At 34.0% G+C, this 24,189-nt stretch overlaps 2 protein-coding genes and 1 pseudogene across 2 annotated transcripts; 1 reads left to right on the top strand and 2 right to left on the bottom strand.

Annotated features, from left to right (window-relative positions):
- Window positions 1-450: 450 nt before the first annotated feature.
- LOC143593598 (protein SHI RELATED SEQUENCE 3-like) lies at window positions 451-3,399 on the bottom strand. Its single transcript, XM_077073182.1, has 2 exons — window positions 3,157-3,399; window positions 451-764 (listed from the first exon to the last, which is right to left on the bottom strand). The coding sequence occupies exons 1-2, from the start codon at window positions 3,389-3,391 to the stop codon at window positions 451-453; spliced, it is 549 nt and encodes a 182-aa protein (XP_076929297.1). The 5' UTR covers window positions 3,392-3,399.
- A 4,497-nt stretch (window positions 3,400-7,896) lies between these two features.
- Window positions 7,897-10,035, top strand: LOC143593597 (protein CHROMATIN REMODELING 35 pseudogene; annotated as a pseudogene).
- Window positions 10,036-20,183: 10,148 nt separating this feature from the next.
- On the bottom strand, window positions 20,184-23,239 carry LOC143593596 (protein SHI RELATED SEQUENCE 3-like). Its single transcript, XM_077073181.1, has 2 exons — window positions 22,995-23,239; window positions 20,184-20,497 (listed from the first exon to the last, which is right to left on the bottom strand). The coding sequence occupies exons 1-2, from the start codon at window positions 23,227-23,229 to the stop codon at window positions 20,184-20,186; spliced, it is 549 nt and encodes a 182-aa protein (XP_076929296.1). The 5' UTR covers window positions 23,230-23,239.
- Between the last annotated feature and the right edge of the window lie 950 nt (window positions 23,240-24,189).

Here is a 24,189-nt window from a genome sequence, read left to right as displayed (position 1 = left end):
CAAGAGAATAAAGTGATGTTAATGAAATCTAATGATTAATAAGAAAAGGCTTTCCAACCTAGTTTTTTTATAGTTAAGATTTTCAAATTTTAAGGGGTATTTTAATTTTTATGTACCCTTTGGGGACACCATGTAGCCACATTGTCCTAGAAATTTAAAATTACCATTCTTTAGGTTCAAAACTTGGGAATATATGTGCATACATATCCAATTAGCAAAACATGTTCTTTTCCAAAACATACATATTAAGTCACTAGTCATTATTAGTTACCCAGGTTTTATGCTGTTCTAGCTTTAAGAATAATTAAGTTGAGTATGCAAACATATCAAAGGAGAAGATGCATATATTGTTAAGATCGAAAGTTTTACAAGATTCGATGGCATTTAAGTCTCAAGAACACATAATGTAGTCAAATTATTGAATTAGAAGTACACCCATAATAGAGTAATCTATTGGTAGTTACGCGTTGAAAATGATGTTGAGGCCGAAGACCCTGGATTATTAACCGGTTGCCAGTTGGAAGGAATGTTGATGGCGGAGCTTTGTTGATCACCTTCATGTACATTCATGTAATCAGAATTCATCATTGGAGCACAAGGTCCTTGATCATATAGAATACCTCTAAAAACGCACCCTCCTATATTTATAGTTGTTTCGTACGCATATTGATCTACGCATACATTTTCTTCTGAAGTAGTTGCCACTCTTACACGTGTAAACATTGCTTCACCGCTCAACTCGGGCGGAAAACGTCCTCCAAAACCTAACAAAATAAATTCATCACTCCTCAAATATATTGAATTAAGACATTGCTTGTCTTAATTGTTAAGTCAAAGTTTGATTATAATTAGTTACGTGTCAGCTATGTAAATAGTTAAAAGCCTAGTTTTATGCGGTAGTAGAGGCATGATTTTTTTCCTATGGGTTCAGGATTTTTCTGTGTTTTATTTTTTTTGTTGTCAAAGTTTTCAGGCCCGGATGGGTCGGGCCGGTCATTCGGTCAAATAAATAAAATATAATATCACCATCATAACAAAAGCATATCATCAGCATTCAATAAAAATACAAAGTTATATTAAACAAAAAATATTACGGGGCTGTTTGATAGCCTTTTAATGGTCATTAAGAAACTATCTCTTAATTGCTCATAACCTTTAAGAGGTTACGCAAATCTGTGGTTCACGTACCTCATTGAAGAAAAACATCTGTCAACACTTGTCGTCACACAAATCTGTCTTTTATGTTTTTTATATTTAATTTTGATTTAGGTATTATGTTTAAGAAATTGCCTTGGCTTGTTTTTTTAAAATATTATGTTTAAGAAAAGCCCAATGTTATTAATAGAATCGCTCAACTAGAGGTGCACGAAAAACCCGGAACCGGTTTTTTTACACCCAGGTTTTTAATACCCGACCCTACCCGTAGGGTATGGATAGGATATGCAATTCGGTACTAAAACCCGTATCAAACCGGACCCGATTTGTAACCGGTAATACCCGAAAATCGGAACTGGTTTTTCCAATACCCGAAACCAGGTTTTTCAAATACCTAATCTATACACGAAATTACTTGAAAAATACCTAAAAAATACCCCTAAAAAGTGCAACCCCTTAAAAGGATCCAATCTATACCCGAAAAAACCTAGGAAAAACCCAAAAATAGGGTTTTTTCAATACCCAGAAATAGGATATTCAAATACCCGGTTCTATACCTGACCCGAACCCGATACATAGGGTATAAGGCTGTCACTTTTACCTGAAACCCGAAACCCAACCTGAAAAAATCTGTATCTGAACCCGAAATTGCTCGACCCAGAAAACCCGAACCCAAGAAAAGGCTAACCAGAACCTAACCGAAGTAATTCGGGTTGGTTCTTGGGTCCGAATTCTATGTTTCGGGTCAACCCGAAAAACCCAATTAAACTTCTAGTTTTAAAACCGTATATATTTTTAGATATTTTAGGCCAAGCCTTGACCAGTGACGTTATCAAAGTTTAGTCCAAATCGATTGTTCTCGTTCCACCTATTATGAATCGATTGTTTATTGTTTATTAATGTTTCAAGTTATAACTAAAAGCAACTATAATCCAACACCCTAGTCACGGCATACTAGAAGACGATTATGTCGATCTTGTTTATTATGGTTGAATTTTGTTAAAAATTTTACTATTTTTAGGATGTTTTATTGGTTTATTTTTGTTTTCTTATTGGTTTATTTACATTACGAGTAAAGAAGAATATGTTACATCTAAATTTTGCAATGTAGTTTTTTTCTAAGATACTTGAAACCCGATTAACTCAACCCAAAAAACCTGAACCCAAATTACCCGAACCCGAAGCAACCGTGAGAGATTTGGATTGGGTTTCGGGTCTGAATTTAAAACTTTGAAATCCAAAGAACTCGACCCGAAAAATCCAAAACCCGTAAAACTAAACCGAAGAACACCCATATTAGGGTATGGTTTTTAGAGGCAATACCTGGACCCAAACCCGACCTAGGTATTGACAATTCCCGATTTTCCAATACCCGGGCATATACCTGAACCCGGTTCCATACCCAGATCTGGGTATTTGAAAAACCCGATTTGTGCACCTCTACTCTCAACACATTCTATTAATAATGTTGGGCCTTTTCTTATATAATCTATATACAGGTTATTATTGGCCAATATGTAATGCTTGTTAGTAATTTTTATAATTTTTTCAAAGCTTTTTATATTTTATAAAAAAACATTCATTACTAAAAAAGTTAACTAAATATTTCATAACCAATGGGTTCGAATATTTTTTTAAAATGATATTCGGTCCGCTCGCCAAGAAAGAACGAGCTCGCTCGCTAATACGTAACTATAAGTCATATATAAAATGGAAAAAAGGCCGGGTTCATACGAATTATTCATCAACAATCACGTTGGTTCGTATGATCATCTAGGGTTATATACATGTCCATAGAGTTTGTAAATCGATATACCATCATTGAGTAAGAATCAAAGTTCTGTTGTTATTATTAATCAATTCTTGAACACCAGTAACCCTAAACTTCAAGCCCTTAATAAAGCCCGGTTTTCATTTATAAAAATTTGACAACTAAATTCAGGTTAAGATGATTAGGGCCGATCGCAACCATAAAACATGATAAGTAAAACACATGCATACCAGATAGTGAAGGAGATGAAATACGCAACTGTTGTTGCTCTTGTTGTTGATGCTGGTACTGATGAGACGGCCCCACCATGGCTGCGGCCGTCCGCACAACCTGCCTAGTAGAAATGGGGACCCAGGTGCTCTTAATGTGAGTTTGACACTGAAATCCATGTCCTTTACAACAACTCCTGCACCTGTAGTACAAACAATCCTTCTTAGCTTTATTCCCACAGTCTAGGCACCTCATCAGCAACCGCTACTTGCCTCCACTCGCAGCCAACACATAACTGGTGGCTTTTAAACTTTTAACATGACAATATCTTCTAGTATTTACCTTCGTATCATCATACTTTTAAATATTTATATTAGTTAATTATACGCATATATGCATATGCATATGCATGTGCATAAATGGAAAAGAAATCAATGGGCAATGGATTCATGTATCGTCTTTTTTCCAATTAATAAGTTTGTTGTTTTGTTTATTGAAGCAATGGCAAAATGTCTCCTAGAGGAAGGAGTATCAACTTTTTTGTGATGTTAAGCTTTTCCGCCGCACTCTTTTCTACATTATTCCAAATAATGACTTTCTTTTTTATTTTTAATTGCTAACCCTAGAAAAAGTAGAATTTCCTTGTACGGACTTTCATATAATCTATTACTCTATTATCAAAGTGCTTTCCGCACTAGTTAGGGCGAGTTCGAGCTCGGCTCAAACTCATACCGAGCTAAAAACTTGAGCCAGAGTCCCGCTTGTTTTAGCTCAGTTTAAAGAACTACTCAACTCGGTTTCAGCTAGGTTTGGCTATGCAAACTTGTTGAAATTAAGAAAATCTAATGATGGAGAGTTGGGCTTAAAAATTAAATACTAGTAGCATATCACTGTGAAATGTAATTACTTTGTTTCTTTTTTGGAAAGAAGAGAAAGCTCATCTATATGGTATTATTTTTACAACTTAGTGGATGATTTAATTGGGGATTTCAGAATGATATCATTTTTGTGTGTGAACTGTGAAGTTAGGAGAAAAGAGCTAATTTTTTAATTCTAATCTCAATTATTCGTTTTGATGGCTGATCGATAGAGATAGCAAGCTTTTTGTTAGTTGGTCTGTGTGGGTTAAAAATCCCCCTTTTTGTAATCATATCACAATGTGTGTTATATACCTATTTAACAGATAAATTATATATATTATATCCAAATTACTTATATACCTAACATGGTAACAATATAAAATTGATATTGATCTATAAAGTTATAGAAAATAATTAGCGGTTTTCTTTGCAAGAATTATTAATAGTTACGTGTCCATTAGAAGGTCCTTAGGCATATATATATATATATATATGAGTGAGAATGATGTAAGACTTTGGTGTGTTCAGATTTCGATTCGCATTCGAAATATTCGAACTTCGATTCGATTCGAATTCGATTATTAAGATTCAAATTCGGTTTTAAAAAATTCGAATTTGATTCGATTCGTATTCGAGTATATTAATCGAATACGAATCAAATACGAATTTATGATTTATTATTCGATTCGATTAGAAATTCGAATTCAAATTATATATACATATATGTATATATATAATATATTTTTTTATTTGTGTCAAATCCATAAATAATAAATGTCCATTACAAATTATTAAACCCAATATGTTATATTATTGTTTCCTAGCCTGTACTAATATGGGTGTTATTTACTTCTCGTTTTGACTATTTTGAATTTATACTATTTGTAGTTTAGTTTTGAATTTATTATCATGTGATATTGTAGCTGCTTTAAATTTATATGTTTATTTTGCAATTATGATTATGGTTTTCGAATTTTTGGCATAGGTAAACTTGAGCTAGATTGCATTTGTTCGAATTAAAATCGAATTCAAATTATTCGATTCGAATTCGAATTTCAAATACGAATTCAAATCGAATTTCGAATTGGGCATATAATACGAATACGAATCGAATAGTTCAACTTTTAATCGAATACGAATACCGGTAAAAAAACAATTATTCGGATTATTCGATTCGATTTAACTTAAAAATTCGTTATTCAATTCGATAAACACCCCTAGTAAGACTTAAAATAATTGGCACAACAAAGATTACAAATTAATTATGATTTTATGCTAATTTACGTATTTGGATAGTCTCTCGTAGTCTTACACACATCCATTTTCTTTCTCACATATATTCTATACATTCCTCATTCATGCATTCATGTAATCAATGAATTTAGAACAATAAAACTATAAGAGCCAGCTCGATCTAGAGTGAAAATGAATATTCTAAATAAATAAATAAGTAAATATATAAATAAAGTAAAGATACCTTTTTATTCATATATGGAAAGTAACATCGTATAAAAGAAAACTTCATAAAATCTTACTAATATATTAAACTCTTCATAGGTCTTTATTCTAGCCTATTCACATAAGATTCCATGTAATCACATTTTCATATAAATAATTTCTACATATTCACAATTATTTTTGATCCGCTAAATTAAAATAAGCATTTCAATATAATTCAATTAATTCTACAATTAAATCTATTTATTCAAATTAATACAATTAACTTCATGATTAAGTCTATTTATTCCAATTAATAACCACCTTGTCAATGATTTAATTTACTCTTGAGGAAAGAAGAAGAGTCGGCGAATGGTGATCAAACCGAATGTTCTTTAAGTTTTATTTATTTATTTATTAAGAAATGACATGAAAAATGCTATAAAAATATAAATATCTCTGAAAATTATTTATAAAAAACACTCTAAAAGAAAAAAGAAAAAAAACGTTATTTAGAACAATTAGGAACATTTAAAAAAATTAAATAAAGCTATTTATAAAGAGATTTTTGAAAACTTAATATGATACAGTTTAAAGTTGGTATGTATTTGTAAACTTAGTTTTCAATTAGTATTACAAAATCTTTTACTAATATATGTTTTTTATTTTTTTTCAGGTCTAATGGTTCATTTATGTTATATTATTTTCTTATTCATTGCATTGTTTATTTATAAAGTATTTTTTTTATGTTATAGATATAATTTAACATCTTTTGTTACATATGAGGGTAAAAAACTTATATCAAATATTTGTGTTAACTAAATGCGTAGTTTATATTTTATATTGTTTGTTGATATGTTTTCTACCCGTGTGTAACACAGGTTATTATCCTAGTGTAAAATAATATTACATGAGAGATTCCAACATTTGTCTTCAGTCCTCACCGAGCAATGTCTTTGGTCGTAAAAATTTATAAAAAAAAAACAAAAAAGAAAACAACAAACAAACACACTAGTGTTAGCTAAGGATTTTATGTCAGCTCATCACCCATTGTTACAACACGGGTATGTTTGGCAATGAACTTTTAGAAGCTTTTACGGGCTTCAAGCTTTAAGCATTTAACAAAAAGTTCATACTTAATTAAAAGCCTTGTTTGGTTGGAGAAGCTTCAAGCTTATAATTTTAGAGAAAAAGTTTCTTTTTTAAACGCTACTATACTAGCGTTTAAGAAGAAGTTAGAAGCTTTTACAATTTTGGTACTTGAACTTTCATCAACTTTTGTTAATTTATATAATAGTTACATATTTTACCCTTATTCAAAACTAACTACCCCATGACTCTTTAAAAGTCCATAACTTTTTCACACATTAATATTTTTTTAAATAAATTACATCATAAAAAAGAGCATTTTATTCTCTTTAATTTGAGTATGATATTGATATACTTCTTTACCGGTTATGATTGGCAACAAGTCGAGTCAGACGAGCTCGGGTCATGTGTAAGACCAAATTAGGGTCGGAACGAGTTGATAAAAAAGGGTTAATTTACTTCGGTTCATGTCGGTACAGTTTTGAGTCAAAAGGGGCCAGGTCAAAACATGTTTCAGATTAAAATGGTGTCGGGTCGGAAAGGGTTTCAGATCAAAAGAGGTTGGTTTAAAAAATGATCTATTTGAAATTACTGTATATTTTAACTTTGTTTCTTGATTTTGGCCACCGATTACACACTTACCGCCTTTGCACGAAGTACACATCCGCATTCGGTTTATGCGTGCACTAATATCAAGTGAATCACGTATCGACACTGATTATGCGGTTGATGTCAGGTTGCACGCGCACTCCGTCGTACTGCGCTGGCACCCAATTAGTTTTATTATAAGCTCCAGGTACTCTGTCAAATACCTAAATATATCTAAAAAGCTCCAGCTACTCTGCCAAACACCTAAATATATTTTAAAAGCTACAGCAAACAGCTATCAGCTCGCAGCTTCCAGCTAACAGCCACCAGCTAGTTTTGCCAAACATACCCCCACTTGTGTAAGGGCTTGCACACTTTTGGCTTCTAACTTCTTACTTAATTCTTGCTAATGAAATATATCCAAAATCAAGTTATATAGTAAATTCAAACTATTAAATTATGTTATTACAAGATCAAGTTGTTTTTGTATCAGAGAGTTTTCATTAAAATTATTATAATTTGTTTCAAGTCATTCTATATGGCTTTGAGTATGATATCAGTCCTTTTTTATTTGCAAAATACTTTTGTATTTCGATGCAAAATACGTGTTTTTAATTTTATTCTAAATATATATTCTAGTAGATCGATGCAAAACATGTGTTTAACAAACTATTAGTGTGTTAAATAACTAGGGACCATTAGGGTCAGTTAAGATCAATCATTTTTGTAGTAGCGATTGATCTTATCACTCCACAAAACTCAAGATTCATATGAATGAATGAATGAATGCAGCTAGACACTCTTTCGTTGTATGTTTATCTTGGTTTAGGGAGTCCATGTATGTTAAGCATTGGATCTCGGGCGAGTAAATTGTAAGGTTCCAAACTTCACCATATAAGTCTTATTGTATAATCAAAATCAATCATTCTAAGATTTATATTCAATCATAGCTTGTTGCCATTTCGATGTAGTCTAAACATTTAATAACATTTGATTTATAATCTTAAAAAAAAATCAGGTTGGATTATTGGAATACTCGCTATTAGGGGCGTAACTGAGCCATTCAGTCTCGAGCATAATAGTGCTTGAGCTCAGCCCGTTTAAGACCATAAAGCACGAGCTAGAGCAGTTCACGAATGGTTCGGCTCATTATTTTTCTATTTTTTAAAGTAGAGTTTAATGGCGGTCATAAAAACATGATGATCGGTCGAGTAAGCAATCCCATAAATCCTTTAAATGTCGAACAAAGTCTTGATTATTAATATCATAATATGGGCTTTGAGTTAGTGTGCAACTCTCAAGCTCAGCCCCATATAATAAGCCTATACTGGGCCAATTTTGGTTGGATATCCAGACGCCAGACCGTTGGTTGTCCTCCCTAGGGGCATTTTGGGAACCTGGAAAAAAGAATTCATCAGGTGGCAAGTTGAAGACATGTTATTGTTGGATATGTACTCTGCAAAAGCTGAAGGCAGAGTGCAACAGTTGCAAGTTCTTAAACAATGGGCGAACCAACGAAGCATATTGTTTCTGGGCTACCAACAATTTTCGTCGGTGGTGTGTGACATTGCTACAAGCCCCGCCTCAATAAGTTGTCAAGATCTACTGATAAACTGCCCGACACTCCTCGTTCTAGACGAGGGCCACACGCCAAGAAACAAAGAAACGAACGTCTTCACAGCTCTTGCCAAGGTAAAAACCCCGATGAAAGTAGTTCTTTCAGGAACCTTGTTTCAAAACCATGTGACTGAGGTTTTCAACATTTTGAACCTCGTCCGCCCGAAGTTTCTAAAGATGGAAACCTCAAAAGCAATAAAAACGCGCATCATGGGCAGGGTGGAGTTCAAAAGTCATGAGAAGAGTACGGGTACCGATAGCGCGTTCTACGAGTTGGTGGAGCGTACTCTAGTCAAAGATAATAACTTTAAAAGGAAAGCAGCGGTCATAGAAGATCTGCGAGAGATGACAGGACCGTTTCTCCAGTATTACAAAGGAGACATGCTGGATGAGCTACCGGGTCTTGTTGACTTTACAGTCTTTCTGAAGCTCACCCCGAACCAAGAACGTGCGATTTCAGAGGCAAAGAAAGCAGCTCGAAACAACACATTTAGAGTAATGTGTGACGGGAGTGCAATCTACGTGCACCCTGAGCTCAAATCTTTGTTTAAAAACAAGGGTGATTCTAAAAATATAAACGATAACGAGATTGACGAGCTGCTAGAGAAAGTAGACGGGGTTGAAGGGGTTAAAGCCAAGTTTTTTATGAACATGCTTCGCCTATGCGAATCTGCAGGCGAAAAGCTTTTAGTGTTCAGCCAGTATTTGCTGCCCCTAAAGTTCTTGGTCAGACTGACCGTTAAGACCATGGGTTGGAGTGTTGGCAAACAGATCTTCATGATAACTGGAGGCCATGACAACGATGAACGTGAGCTAGCAATGGACCAGTTCAACAACTCGTCTGAATCCCGAGTCTTCTTTGGATCCATAAAAGCTTGTGGTGAAGGGATATCACTTGTTGGGGCTTCTAGGATTATTATTTTGGATGTTCCTTTGAACCCGTCGGTTACCCGTCAAGCATTGGGCCGGTCTTTTCGACCTGGTCAAACCAGAAAGGTCTACACATACAGATTAATCGCTGCTGACGCACCCGAACAGGCTGACCATGTCACTTGCTTCAAGAAAGAGTCTGTTGCTAAGATGTGGTTTGAATGGAATGAATTCTCTGGTCATTTTAACTTTGACATGGAAACTGTTAGTGTTAAAGATTGTGGTGATCGGTTTTTGGAAACCTCTAGCTTAAATAAAGATGTTATCGCCCTCTCGAAAAGGTTAGTTAGTTAATTAGTTTTTTTTTTCTTTCTTGTAACGTTAAATCTCAGATATTGATTTTGTATTCTTTCGTGTTCGCTTTGCAGATGATCGTGTACAAACGAAGAAGGCGACTGATGCTTTTGGTTGTTTGTTGATTGTTAAACTTATAGCTGGTTGTTTGTTAATTATAGTATGAAAGACAATATCTTCTAAACTTATGTATAGAATGAATCAACACATTCAATCAGTTATTTATATTATCAAGTCATGCTGGTCGTGTACTCGCGTTTGGTTGTCAGTGTCATAGTGTATCTGAGTTCGGGTCCAACATCGATCTTACATTAGCTTACGTGTTTGGGTTTTAGTATCGAGCCCGGTTTAGCTCTATATGTTGTAACCCTATAATGAATGGAGTCATTCAGTATTTACCATTGTCTAACATGGTATCAAAGGCTTAGGTTCTGGTTACCTATTTCTCCGTTGCACCACCACAAAAAATAAAAACCCTAAATACTATACGGTCCTTTGTCACCCGGTTGATCTTGCAGCGATTGACATAATAAGATAGCTAACCTATTTAGCTAGAATTAGAACGACATTACACATAAGACTTGGCCTCATAATACACAAGATACGCATCTTGCACAAAATTGAGGACCGGATGAGGCAATAAATCATATTTATCCTTAAACCGAGCCGTTTGATGTATGCTCGTTTGGAAAGCTTTATGTGCTCATCTTAGAATAATAAGCTTGCAATTCACATGCTCTTGCTTAATTATTGAACTTGAACATCTAATGTTCATGCAAAACTTTAATAATTATGCTTCAGTACAATTAAGTGACCTTATGACTAATTTCATCATCCACATGACCAATTAACTCAACTATTCCAAATCATGCATTGCATTTAATTTAGTCATGCTTTGACACTTAATTAGGAATATATTTGAGCCTTAATTGCTCAATTTTGCAATTTTAACCTGACCCTTTGTTAAAAGACCTTCAAAATCAGTTTAATCTCTTTAATGCCAATTTATAACTTGGAAAATATTTGTAAAAGTATTTAGGAACATTCAAAACCATTTTTGACAAATCTGTAACATAATTAATAAATCTTGAATTCGTGTCTAGGTTAGTTAAAATCACTTTCTTTTCACCAAAAGCCACAATTTTTTAAATGAAATCTTAGATTTTATATATAAAAGTATACATTAACAATTATAATTAATTTCCATCGATAAATGATGCTTAGGGTGGACGGAGTGAATGGAAGGATATATGGATCAAGATACGCAGATTTGGAGAGATGGCAAGAGAGGTGGTACATGGAATCAGGATGGCGGATTGGACAACCTGATTCCATGAGAAATTAAAGAAGAAATTGAATTCGGCCGGTTGAAGGATAAAAAAAAACGGCTAAAGATGGACATGAATATCATTCCAGCCATTTCGTTACCAAAGTAAGTTGAAAAGACGGTTCCATTCCGTCCACCCTTATAACACAAATGCACAAATGAATAAAAAATAAAAAAATAAAAAAAACCCACCAACATTCATATTCTAGTAGGACTGTATCTTCAAATTCAATTCTAATCAACAACACATTCAATTCCCAAAAACCAGTATCATCACCAAAAGCCACTTATTAACCCAACCAAAAAAAAGAAAAACACTTATATCGGTGATTATAATAAATTTCCATTGATACATGATGCTTTGGGTGGACAGAGTGAAAGGAAACAAAGGATCACGTAAGGCTGGCAATTGGGTACTTGTTTAAGATACGATAAAGACATGCTAATAAAAAAGTATGGTATGTGATTTTTTTTATTTTCTTAAATAACTGAAACTCCATCATTTTCCTTTATTGGTATATGAAACTTAAAACTGTCTTATAATCATGCCATATAAAGTAGTTAAACGAGTCGTATTCATGTTTGACACTTTTGTTAAGCGCGTTGCTTCAAACCTGTAAAGGCACGAATTGCCAGCCGATCACGATAGGTAGAACTGGTGAGATGGCACATTGGACAGTCCAATTCCATTCAAAGAACAAATCAAAGCCGCTCGATTGAAGGATCAAGAAGAATATGTAGTTAATAATATATGCTTAATTTTAATACCATGCATGACACAGCTGTTTATAATCTTGATCACATTTACAAAAATTGGACCTCGGAACAAACAACTTGTCCTTGTAGATAACTCAGCATTTGTCATCCGGCGAACTTGCACTGGCGAAATCGCAATTGTTCTTTATGCATATGCATTCATCTTATTTTTCTTGAAGACTTAACTATGTGATAGATCAAAAGTCCAACTGATTTCAACAAACCACTTCTCAAATTCTTATGTTTTGCCATTAAATTTCATCAAAAGTCCAACTGAGTGGTTTAATAAAGGAAGACTGTGATCTTTGTGATATTCAGTTCGATTCTAAGGGCATCCGGGTTTTACCACAAGTGGGCCTTCGGCCGGGTGGGTTTTCCTAGAACTTGAGATAACTTAGAGGCGCTTTTTTTGGGGGGGGCATGAGTGGTTCAATGAAGGAAAACTGGGATCTTTGTGATATTCAGTTCGATCCTGAGGGCATCCGCGTTTTTATCACAAGTGGGCCTTTGGGCGGGCGGCTTTTCCCAAAACTTAAGATAACTTGGAGGCGCTTAAGGGCTCGTACGGCTGGGTTGGGCCAACTGGCGGTGGCCTTTTACCATTGGGTCATCACGTACGGAGTACCTAAGCATTCTATGTTTGTTGGCCGTTAAAAAGGGGTTTAAACACCTAATCAATTAACTTTATAAATTTGGAACCAAATATTTAAATCTTATAAATTGTTTAAATGCTCTTCAAAAACCATAAATTTTTGAAAAAAAAGTCTGTTTAATATGTTTGACTAACTCATTAAGTTTTAAACGGTTTTACCATAAACTAAATATTTCTTAAAATATAATAAAAACTTTCATTACTATTCATTCAAAATTGTTTATGGAAATAATAAAAATCAAAATCTTTTAAAACAACTTCTATATGTAATCTAATTAACAAAAATATTTAATTTGTAACATATTCAAATACGGGTTTCATTATTATTAATTTTGTAGTAATTTAGAATATAACTTGTGATATTGTTTGAATTTATAACTAATTTGAGGTGTTGTATTCATAGGTTTGGGTATTTTACGGGTTCCAAATTGCTTTGGAAAACGCAAACACCATCAAGGTATGGTTTCTTCAATTATGTTTATATAAAGTTTTTATTTTTATTAATTAATTTCCTTATCACTAATTGTTTATTTTTTTCTAATGTATTTGTGTTTGAATTTGCATAAAGATTTTTTTTTTTTTGTATTTCAGTTATTATGTATGAGACATGATATTTTGGATGTTGATTCTATTAGATGATGAGATTTTAATTAACATGTGTTTTTTGTACTCATGTTATAAGTTATAAAGAAGTTTTAATTTTTTATTTATTTTTGTTAGTCTTTGTATTTGAATTAAAATACAAATTTAATGTCTCATAATTTATGTAAAAGTATCATTTTTTATATAAATATGACATTTGCATTTTACTAAATTTATAGTGTATATATATATATATATAGGATTAGGTTCATTCCAAAATTGATTATTATAGCGAGAAGTGGGAGAAGTGATCTTAATCATTAAATTATTAATCAGTGGCTGAAATATTATTGCATTTATTGTAATTAATAAAATTTGAAAGACATTAAAATAAGTAAGAAAATGGTAGTTTAGGTGGAATATGATAATTCATCATTTCATTTATATCATCTATCCCAAATAAAAGTCCAAAGCATAAATAATTTAAATTTATTATTTGTAAGTTACGATTTATTTATTTCATTATATGCTAGTGTAAGATTTAATTTTGTTTTTTTTTTCCATCAATAGACATCTTTTAATTTATAGATTTAAGCAAAATAGTTTCTTCAAATTTGGTTACTATTTTGAATAAAATAATAAAATAATTTGAAGACGTGTAAGACGGAAAAAAATGTGTACAAAGAAATTAAAAATATGTAGGAAAACAAATAAGATGTGTAAGAGAAAATTAAAGATGTATAGGAAAAAAATTAAGATGTGTATGAGAAAATTAAAAACTTGTAGGAAAATTTTGAAGATGTGTAGGAAGAAATTAAATATGCTTGGGAAAAATTAAAAGATGTGTAAGACGAAAAAAAAGTGTACGACGAATGTAGATGTGTAGAAAAAAAATATGTTGTATATGAGAAAATTAAAGATGTGTAGGGAAAAAAATTAATATGTGTATTAGAAAATTAAAGATGTGTAGGAATAAATTGAATATGCGTAGGAAATATTTGAATATGTGTAGGACGAAAAACATACGTACGAAGAAATTGAAAATGTGTAGAAAAAAAATTAAGACGTCAAAAAATAAATTAAAGATATGTAGGAAAAATTTGAAGAGGTGTAAAAAAAATTAAAGTTGTGTAGAGTGAATTTAAGAGATATGATAAAAAATTATAAAGATAAATTATTGTTTTATAGATTTATTGATTTTTTAAATCTTTTAGTTATTGTGATTAGATTAATTATATTATTTAGAGATGTAACTCATATGGTTTAATTATATATATTATTAATTGGAGAGATAATACATCTATATTACTTTAATATCATTTTCATATATTTTTAACTAGGATAGAGCCCATGTGATACACGGGTAGTTAAAAAAAATAAAAAGTTGAGTCACGGATTATAACATAACTAAAAGGGTTCGTGTCTCATATTGTATTTAGAAGAAGAGATGATAAAATAGGAAGCTGATCACATGACATTTACGTGACATCTTATGTAGAAGCCCTAGAGTGATGTCATGTGAAAAAATCATCTTGCTTTAATATTAGATAATTCACTTTTGACCCATAAACTCGTAATACCCCTGTAAAAAAAATTCAGCAAATTGATCAAAATGTGGAAACTAGTTATTATTTCTTAGGTAATAACTAACTTGAGATAATTAGAAATTGTTAATAATATAATTCTAAGAAAGTCATAATTGATTTATTTGAGGTAATTAATAAATATTAATAAATGCATAATTGTCATATGATTTAACATAAAAATGTATTAAATTGAAGGAGTAGTAATTAAAAAATAGTTTATTAGGTGGAATTATAAATGGAAATTGATTAGTTGGCATCCCATGTGGATGATATATTTGAAGGACATGTGTAAAACATGTATTGCTTTAATATATTAGTTAGATGATGTAAGATTGAAAATAAAATAAGTGACCTAGATTGACTTCTTGCATGAACCAACCCCTATATATATATAACGCTTTAAATATGTTTCACCCGTATGTAACACAGACACTATCCTAGTTTATAATATAACATCTATTGCATCTCTGAGTTTTTAGAAATTAATTCCGACCTTTACTTTTCCTATAGATCGGTGAAAACTACACTTGGAAATTGATTTTCACGATTCTATGGGTCAAGCCGGTTTTGGGGTGCGTAATCGGACCAGACCGTTTCCTGATTAACCATGAAACAAAACTGGAACCCGAACACATTTCTAATACCAATTCGGTTTCACGGGTTTTGTAAAACGGATACATGGGTTTCACGGGTCTAACCTGTATTTTGCACACCCCTGGTTTTAGTAATATATGTAATCTTTATTTTTATTTTATTTTATGTAATTTTTATTTTTAGGAGTTAACGTATTCTCATGGAAGAGAGCCTCAATATGTTCATATAGAAGAGCCTATATTTAGATTTTCCATTTGACTTGTATAACATTCTTATACACATATTATTTCGTTCAAAGTTCACCTTTCGGATCCAACTTCTCGAACGCCTTAGAAATAACAAGCTTTGAACACGTTTAAAAAAGACGAAACCCGAACAAATTTGACTTTCTTCAGTTGGTCAACCCCGAATCAATAATTATTTTCTGCCAAAAAAAAAAGGCATTCCTCGTAACCGGCCAAACTATCAACTCTTTCAAATCATATCTTCAAGTAATCCCAAATTGCATAACTAGTACGTGATCCATGATCCATTAGGCCCATCATGTTTATGTCACCTACCCTAGCTGCAAACTTATTATGTTGCTGCCCCCTCATATATCAACTTGCCGGAAACACGTCACCGGCGCCGTACTTGCCGGAAAGACGTTTTTCCGGCAGCCATTTCCGGCCACAACAGCGCCACCTCCTCCTCCTCCTTCCACAAATCCATGTACTAATCAACAACAACTACCATTATCAACCACCGTTACAATTACGTGTGACCGAACAGTTGAAACTCGCCAGAGTTCCGGCACCCATTTCCGGTCACCCTTACCAAAAAAAAATCCGGTGAACAACATTAAAATCCACCTCATCTCTTTCCTCTTTCTCTCTCTTCTTCTCCGTTTAACACTTCTTCGTCCCCACCGCCACCGGTAAACGCAGCCACCCTTTGTGGCCTTCGCCAGAAAATCGATTATCGGTTAGCGGCTGCCGGAAATTAGTTGTTCCGGCCACCTTTTTCTGCTACCGTTGCCTCCACCATTTTTCCTACACCACATCTTACAACTTACACCACCACGGAACGCCAGATGTTACACTGCCGCAGCCACCGAAAAACAACCAACTGGACAACCACCCCGAAAAGTGTCGGTGAATCCAGATCCGGAAACAAGACGAGCTTCAAACACCTTTATTTTCTGAAATCTTCAAACTTTATTTCCAAACACCAAACTTTATTTCCAAAACTTCAACGAAATTAACGTCTCGGTTCGGGTAATAGCGGAAATAGAACCCGAATATCAAGAACAAAGTTGAATCATAAGATTCGACCCGCTCTGATACCAATTGTAGGTCCCGAAACCAGATCCGACAACGAACGGCTTTGTTCTTGATAAACGCTCGAGACGGGTGCGGTGAAATCGAACGACCAAAAAAATGATATAACGATGATATAAATGAACGATCTCGTTATCGGTTGAAAGATTTAATATATTAAGTAAACGAACCGACCCCACCCAAGGTGAGCTCCTGTTGGGTGGGTGAAAACACCATACAAAACACACACATAAAAAGAAATACATGATTCCTATTTATAGCCAAACAAGAAAAAAACATTTTAGAAGCTTTCCCGTTGAAGTTACGCGTGTCGAAGCTCTCGTCTCGTGTCCATGTTTCTCGCCGACATTAAATATTATCTTGACCATATAAATATATAACGGGTTTCGTCATTTGATATCGCAAGTCACTTAAATTGGCCTTACAATTTAACATACATACATTTAAGATAATATACACCTCTTAACCTTACCGTTGACGAAATGCACATCACCCAAAAACATGTAGAAAAGGAGTATCTAGAACTTATGTGGTGATTACTTCCTTTTAATCCTGTGGTTCTTTTCTACTCTAACCTTGAATGATTGTACAAGATTCAAAACCTATCAATTTTCATGCTATACAAGAACTTCGAAGTACTTGCGTCATCTAAAGTTTTCATCCTTAAGTTACTCGCACGCCAAGGATCTCACCTGCTGTAGTACTCACACTAAACGTATTCGTGTAATGGAGTTCTCGAATTACTATAGTACTCACTATAGCTCTATGCGAGAACTAAGATAAACAAGTACTAGAGGTTATAATAGCAAAAGAAAAAAAAACCTAATAATAACAACAAAATACAAATCCGTAAATACTTATAACGTCTTATAATCAGAAATCAACAAATATGAAAAAAAATAACAGAAAATAATTATAAAAACAACGTATTGGAACCTTAATAAGTCGAATTACGGTTCGTGTCATTTGTTAAGTTTCCTTGCAGGCGGTGTACTTTAAACTTTTTTTTCCTACAAGTTTTGTCCTTTACGCTAACTAGGTTAGAAAAAGTTAGTTAAATGCCCTCACGTGAGACGCATGTGAGGGCATTTTTGTCTTTTCGTCTACCCTGCAACTTCATCATCATCATCATCTTCTTCTTCTTCATTTTGCATATCTCAATCAAAACCCTAAAATCATCTTTAATATGTCAAAATCAAATTACAGTCTCCAACCTCCCGTCACCGTCTTCCCCACTCAACTGCCGCCACCGTCTCCCAGCTCCAACGACGCCACCGTATCTCACCTCCACCGTATCTCACCTCTTCAATTATTGGTACTGTTTATTATTATTATTATCATCCACCACTTTCAATTCTCACTATCAATTCAAGACCCAGATGATTTCCTAGCACTACAAACCATTCGTAAAACACTAGACGGCATACCCGGTTCTAATTACTTCTCATCATGGGACTTCACGCGCCGCCGCCGCACCGGCCACATTCACCCCGCGCCGCCGCACTTGGCCTCTCTCAGAGACACATGCGCCGCCGCCGCCACTCTGGCCACCTTCACCCGCCATCGGAAAGTTAACAGGCCTCGTGGAAGTCACAATCGTTCCCGGAAGAATCACCGGAACAATCGACCAGGTTAAAGCCTCAATTGAAGATCTGTTAATTCTGGGTTTTGGACGTTGGGTTTACGGCGGCGGCGGAGGTGGTGGTGGTGGGAATTGGGGGTGTGGGTTTCGTGGGTCAGTGTTGGATTGTCGCCAGGGTTTGCGTTTGTTGTTGACCATTGTGTTGGTGGGTTTGTGGGTGGATTGAGTTATTATTATGCTCTGATTGTGAGAAAATGGAAGCTCCGGCGAGTTGTGATGGAAGCTCCGGCGAGTTGACGGAATTGGAAGCTCCGGATTGAGTTATTATTATGATCCGGTGATGGAATTGGGGTTTTTGGTTTGGTCTGGAAGATGTAATTGGGTTTGGGAGGGGAGGTTGGTGGGTTTGGTGGTGGTTGCTGGAGGTTGAATGGTGGGGTGAAGGTGGGTGTTGGTGGTGGGTTTGGTGGTGGTGGATGAGTTATGGAAGAAAGAGATAGTGTTATAAAACTTTTTGCAGGTGTAGCCTAAAAGACTAATATGCCCTCACATGCACCTCACGTGAGGGTATTTAACTGAGTTTTTATAACTCAGTTAGCGTAAAGGACAAAACTTGTAGGAAAAAAAAGTTTAAAGTACACCGCCTGCAAGGAAACTAAAAAAAGGACACAAACCGTAATTCGTCTTATTTTAAAGGACAAAATTTGTAATTGGGTAATAATAATAATAATAATATATGTAAAATGGAAATATCGACGTGGCATGGTTTATGTATAGTGCACTTCGTTAGCCCAAGCCCTAAAGTTAGTATGAAGATGCCCACCGAATATTTCTCATAATGATACAACACAATTTGAGGAGGTGGCAATCATTAGCTATAAGTTCTTCCTATGATAAAATCATAAAATGATTGTTAAGAACTTAAGATTTCATAGCTTTCATTTTGCTCTCAATAATATATATTATATTACCATAATCACCTTGATTATATTTTCGACGTAGATTGGAATTTATGTTGTTGCAGATGACGTGGTTATAGAGAGGGAGAGGGAGTAGAGATGAGGCGTTCGCTTAATTCAATAAAAAAAATAGTAAATGGTTTAAAAAAACCCAAATATGCAAGACATGTTTAACAAAAACTAATAAAAATTCTTACGTTCATTTATGGAAATGAAATTAATTGTAACAACAGATGAACATATAAAATTATTTTTGTTTCTTAGTTAATTAAGGACAAAGAAAATGAAATTTGCTATATATTGCAACAATAGTTTACTCTCAGAAATGCTTGGGATCTTCAAAGAACTTTTATAAAGATATATCACCTCTGTAATAATGCGAAGGGGGTTCTAGAAATTAGTTTATAAACTATGTTCACATCCCACAAGAGAATAAAGTGATGTTAATGAAATCTAATGATTAATAAGAAAAGGCTTTCCAACCTAGTTTTTTTATAGTTAAGATTTTCAAATTTTAAGGGGTATTTTAATTTTTATGTACCCTTTGGGGACACCATGTAGCCACATTGTCCTATAAATTTAAAATTACCATTCTTTAGGTTCAAAACTTGGGAATATATGTGCATACATATCCAATTAGCAAAACATGTTCTTTTCCAAAACATACATATTAAGTCACTAGTCATTATTAGTTACCCAGGTTTTATGCTGTTCTAGCTTAAAGAATAATTAAGTTGAGTATGCAAACATATCAAAGGAGAAGATGCATATATTGTTAAGATCGAAAGTTTTACAAGATTCGATGGCATTTAAGTCTCAAGAACACATAATGTAGTCAAATTATTGAATTAGAAGTACACCCATAATAGAGTAATCTATTGGTAGTTACGCGTTGAAAATGATGTTGAGGCCGAAGACCCTGGATTATTAACCGGTTGCAAGTTGGAAGGAATGTTGATGGCGGAGCTTTGTTGATCACCTTCATGTACATTCATGTAATCAGAATTCATCATTGGAGCACAAGGTCCTTGATCATATAGAATACCTCTAAAAACGCGCCCTCCTATATTTATAGTTGTTTCGTACGCATATTGATCTACGCATACATTTTCTTCTGAAGTAGTTGCCACTCTTACACGTGTAAACATTGCTTCACCGCTCAACTCGGGCGGAAAACGTCCTCCAAAACCTAACAAAATAAATTCATCACTCCTCAAATATATTGAATTAAGACATTGCTTGTCTTAATTGTTAAGTCAAAAGTTTGATTATAATTAGTTATGTGTCAGCTATGTAAATAGTTAAAAGCCTAGTTTTATGCGGTAGTAGAGGCATGATTTTTTTCCTATGGGTTCAGGATTTTTCTGTGTTTTATTTTTTTTGTTGTCAAAGTTTTCAGGCCCGGATGGGTCGGGCCGGTCATTCGGTCAAATAAATAAAATATAATATCACCATCATAACAAAAGCATATCATCAGCATTCAATAAAAATACAAAGTTATATTAAACAAAAAATATTACGGGGCTGTTTGATAGCCTTTTAATGGTCATTAAGAAACTACCTCTTAATTGCTCATAACCTTTAAGAGGTTACGCAAATCTGTGGTTCACGTACCTCATTGAAGAAAAACATCTGTCAACACTTGTCGTCACACAAATCTGTCTTTTATGTTTTTTTTATTTAATTTTGATTTAGGTATTATGTTTAAGAAATTGCCTTGGCTTGTTTTTTTAAAATATTATGTTTAAGAAAAGCCCAATGTTATTAATAGAATCGCTCAACTAGAGGTGCACGAAAAACCCGGAACCGGTTTTTTTACACCCAGGTTTTTAATACCCGACCCTACCCGTAGGGTATAGATAGGATATGCAATTCGGTACTAAAACCCGTATCAAACCGGACCCGATTTGTAACCGGTAATACCCGAAAATCGGAACTGGTTTTTCCAATACCCGAAACCAGGTTTTTCAAATACCTAATCTATACACGAAATTACTTGAAAAATACCTAAAAAATACCCCTAAAAAGTGCAACCCCTTAAAAAGATCCAATCTATACCAGAAAAAACCTAGGAAAAACCCAAAAATAGGGTTTTTTCAATACCCAGAAATAGGATATTCAAATACCCGGTTCTATATCTGACCCGAACCCGATACATAGGGTATAAGGCTGTCACTTTTACCTGAAACCCGAAAGCCAACCTGAAAAAATCTGTATCTGAACCCGAACTTGCTCGACCCAGAAAACCCGAACCCAAGAAAAGGCTAACCCGAACCTAACCGAAGTAATTCGGGTTGGTTCTTGGGTCCGAATTCTATGTTTCGGGTCAACCCGAAAAACCCAATTAAACTTCTAGTTTTAAAACCGTATATATTTTTAGATATTTTAGGCTAAGCCTTAACCAGTGACGTTATCAAAGTTTAGTCCAAATCGATTGTTCTCGTTCCACCTATTATGAATCGATTGTTTATTGTTTATTAATGTTTCAAGTTATAACTAAAAGCAACTATAATCCAACACCCTAGTCACGGCATACTAGAAGACGATTATGTCGATCTTGTTTATTATGGTTGAATTTTGTTAAAAATTTTACTATTTTTAGGATGTTTTATTGGTTTATTTTTGTTTTCTTATTGGTTTATTTACATTACGAGTAAAGAAGAATATGTTACATCTAAATTTTGCAATGTAGTTTTTTTCTAAGATACTCGAAACCCGATTAACTCAACCCAAAAAACCTGAACCCAAATTACCCGAACCCGAAGAAACCGTGAGAGATTTGGATTGGGTTTCGGGTCTGAATTTAAAACTTTGAAATCCAAAGAACTCGACCCGAAAAATCCGAAACCCGAAAAACTAAACCGAAGAACACCCATATTAGGGTATGGTTTTTAGAGACAATACCTGGACCCAAACCCGACCTAGGTATTGACAATTCCCGATTTTCCAATACCCGGGCATATACCTGAACCCGGTTCCATACCCAGATCTGGGTATTTGAAAAACCCGATTTGTGCACCTCTACTCTCAACACATTCTATTAATAATGTTGGGCCTTTTCTTATATAATCTATATACGGGTTATTATTGGCCAATATGTAATGCTTGTTAGTAATTTTTATAATTTTTTCAAAGCTTTTTATATTTTATAAAAAAACATTCATTACTAAAAAAGTTAACTAAATATTTCATAATCAATGGGTTCGAATATTTTTTTAAAATGATATTCGGTCCGCTCGCCAAGAAAGAACGAGCTCGCTCGCTAATACGTAACTATAAGTCATATATAAAATGGAAAAAAGGCCGGGTTCGACCGAACCCGGTGCTATGCATGTGGCTCCGCTGCTGTTTTATGCGTCTTTAAATATGTAAAGTCCAATGGTCTAGTGTACAGTTTTATAAAATATGTATGATCATACGAATTATTCATCAACAATCACGTTGGTTCGTATGATCATCTAGGGTTATATACATGTCCATAGAGTTTGTAAATCGATATACCATCATTGAGTAAGAATCAAAGTTCTGTTGTTATTATTAATCAATTCTTGAACACCAGTAACCCTAAACTTCAAGCCCTTAATAAAGCCCGGTTTTCATTTATAAAAATTTGACAACTAAATTCAGGTTAAGATGATTAGGGCCAATCCCAACCATAAAACATGATAAGTAAAACACATGCATACCAGATAGTGAAGGAGATGAAATACGCAACTGTTGTTGCTCTTGTTGTTGATGCTGGTACTGATGAGACGGCCCCACCATGGCTGCGGCCGTCCGCACAACCTGCCTAGTAGAAATGGGAACCCAGGTGCTCTTAATGTGAGTTTGACACTGAAATCCATGTCCTTTACAACAACTCCTGCACCTGTAGTACAAACAATCCTTCTTAGCTTTATTCCCACAGTCTAGGCACCTCATCAGCAACCGCTACTCGCCTCCACTCGCAACCAACACATAACTGGTGGCTTTTAAACTTTTAACATGACAATATCTTCTAGTCTTTACCTTCGTATCATCATACTTTTAAATATTTATATTAGTTAATTATACGCATATATGCATATGCATATGCATGTGCATAAATGGAAAAGAAATCAATGGGCAATGGATTCATGTATCGTCTTTTTTCCAATTAATAAGTTTGTTGTTTTGTTTATTGAAGCAATGGCAAAATGTCTCCTAGAGGAAGGAGTATCAACTTTTTTGTGATGTTAAGCTTTTCCGCCGCACTCTTTTCTACATTATTCCAAATAATGACTTTCTTTTTTATTTTTAATTGCTAACCCTAGAAAAAGTAGAATTTCCTTGTACGGACTTTCATATAATCTATTACTCTATTATCAAAGTGCTTTCCGCACTAGTTAGGGCGAGTTCGAGCTCGGCTCAAACTCATACCGAGCTAAAAACTTGAGCCTGAGTCCCGCTTGTTTTAGCTCAGTTTAAAGAACTACTCAACTCGGTTTCAGCTAGGTTTGGCTATGCAAACTTGTTGAAATTAAGAAAATCTAATGATGGAGAGTTGGGCTTAAAAAATTAAATATCTGCTAATTGTCAATAAAATGATTATAAAACGTTACTTTATAACGAGCCAACTTTAATTGGCTCGAGCTCTTCTCGCTTACAAAACGAGATAATTATATTTCAAATGAGTTATTTCTGAGCTTTTTTCCAAATGAGTTTTAAGTGAGTTTGGTTTTTTCCAAATGAGCTTTTTTCCCATGTTTGTTTGTTTTCTTTCTTATATATCAGCATTACTCACCACTTTATGATATCTATAAAATTTTAATACTATTATTATTAGTAGTATTTTATGTCTTGGTGATTTTAATTACTCTTATTCACGGTACTGACTAGTAGGGATGAGCAAATTTAGTATCA

The sequence above is a fragment of the Bidens hawaiensis genome, unplaced genomic scaffold, assembly GCF_021521415.1.
Source record: "Bidens hawaiensis isolate Kalapana, Puna unplaced genomic scaffold, B.hawaiensis_p1.1 tig00042395_1, whole genome shotgun sequence".
Lineage (NCBI taxonomy): Eukaryota > Viridiplantae > Streptophyta > Magnoliopsida > Asterales > Asteraceae > Bidens > Bidens hawaiensis.
Note: the sequence above shows the minus strand (reverse complement) of the source record. Positions and strands in the feature narration are given on the sequence as shown.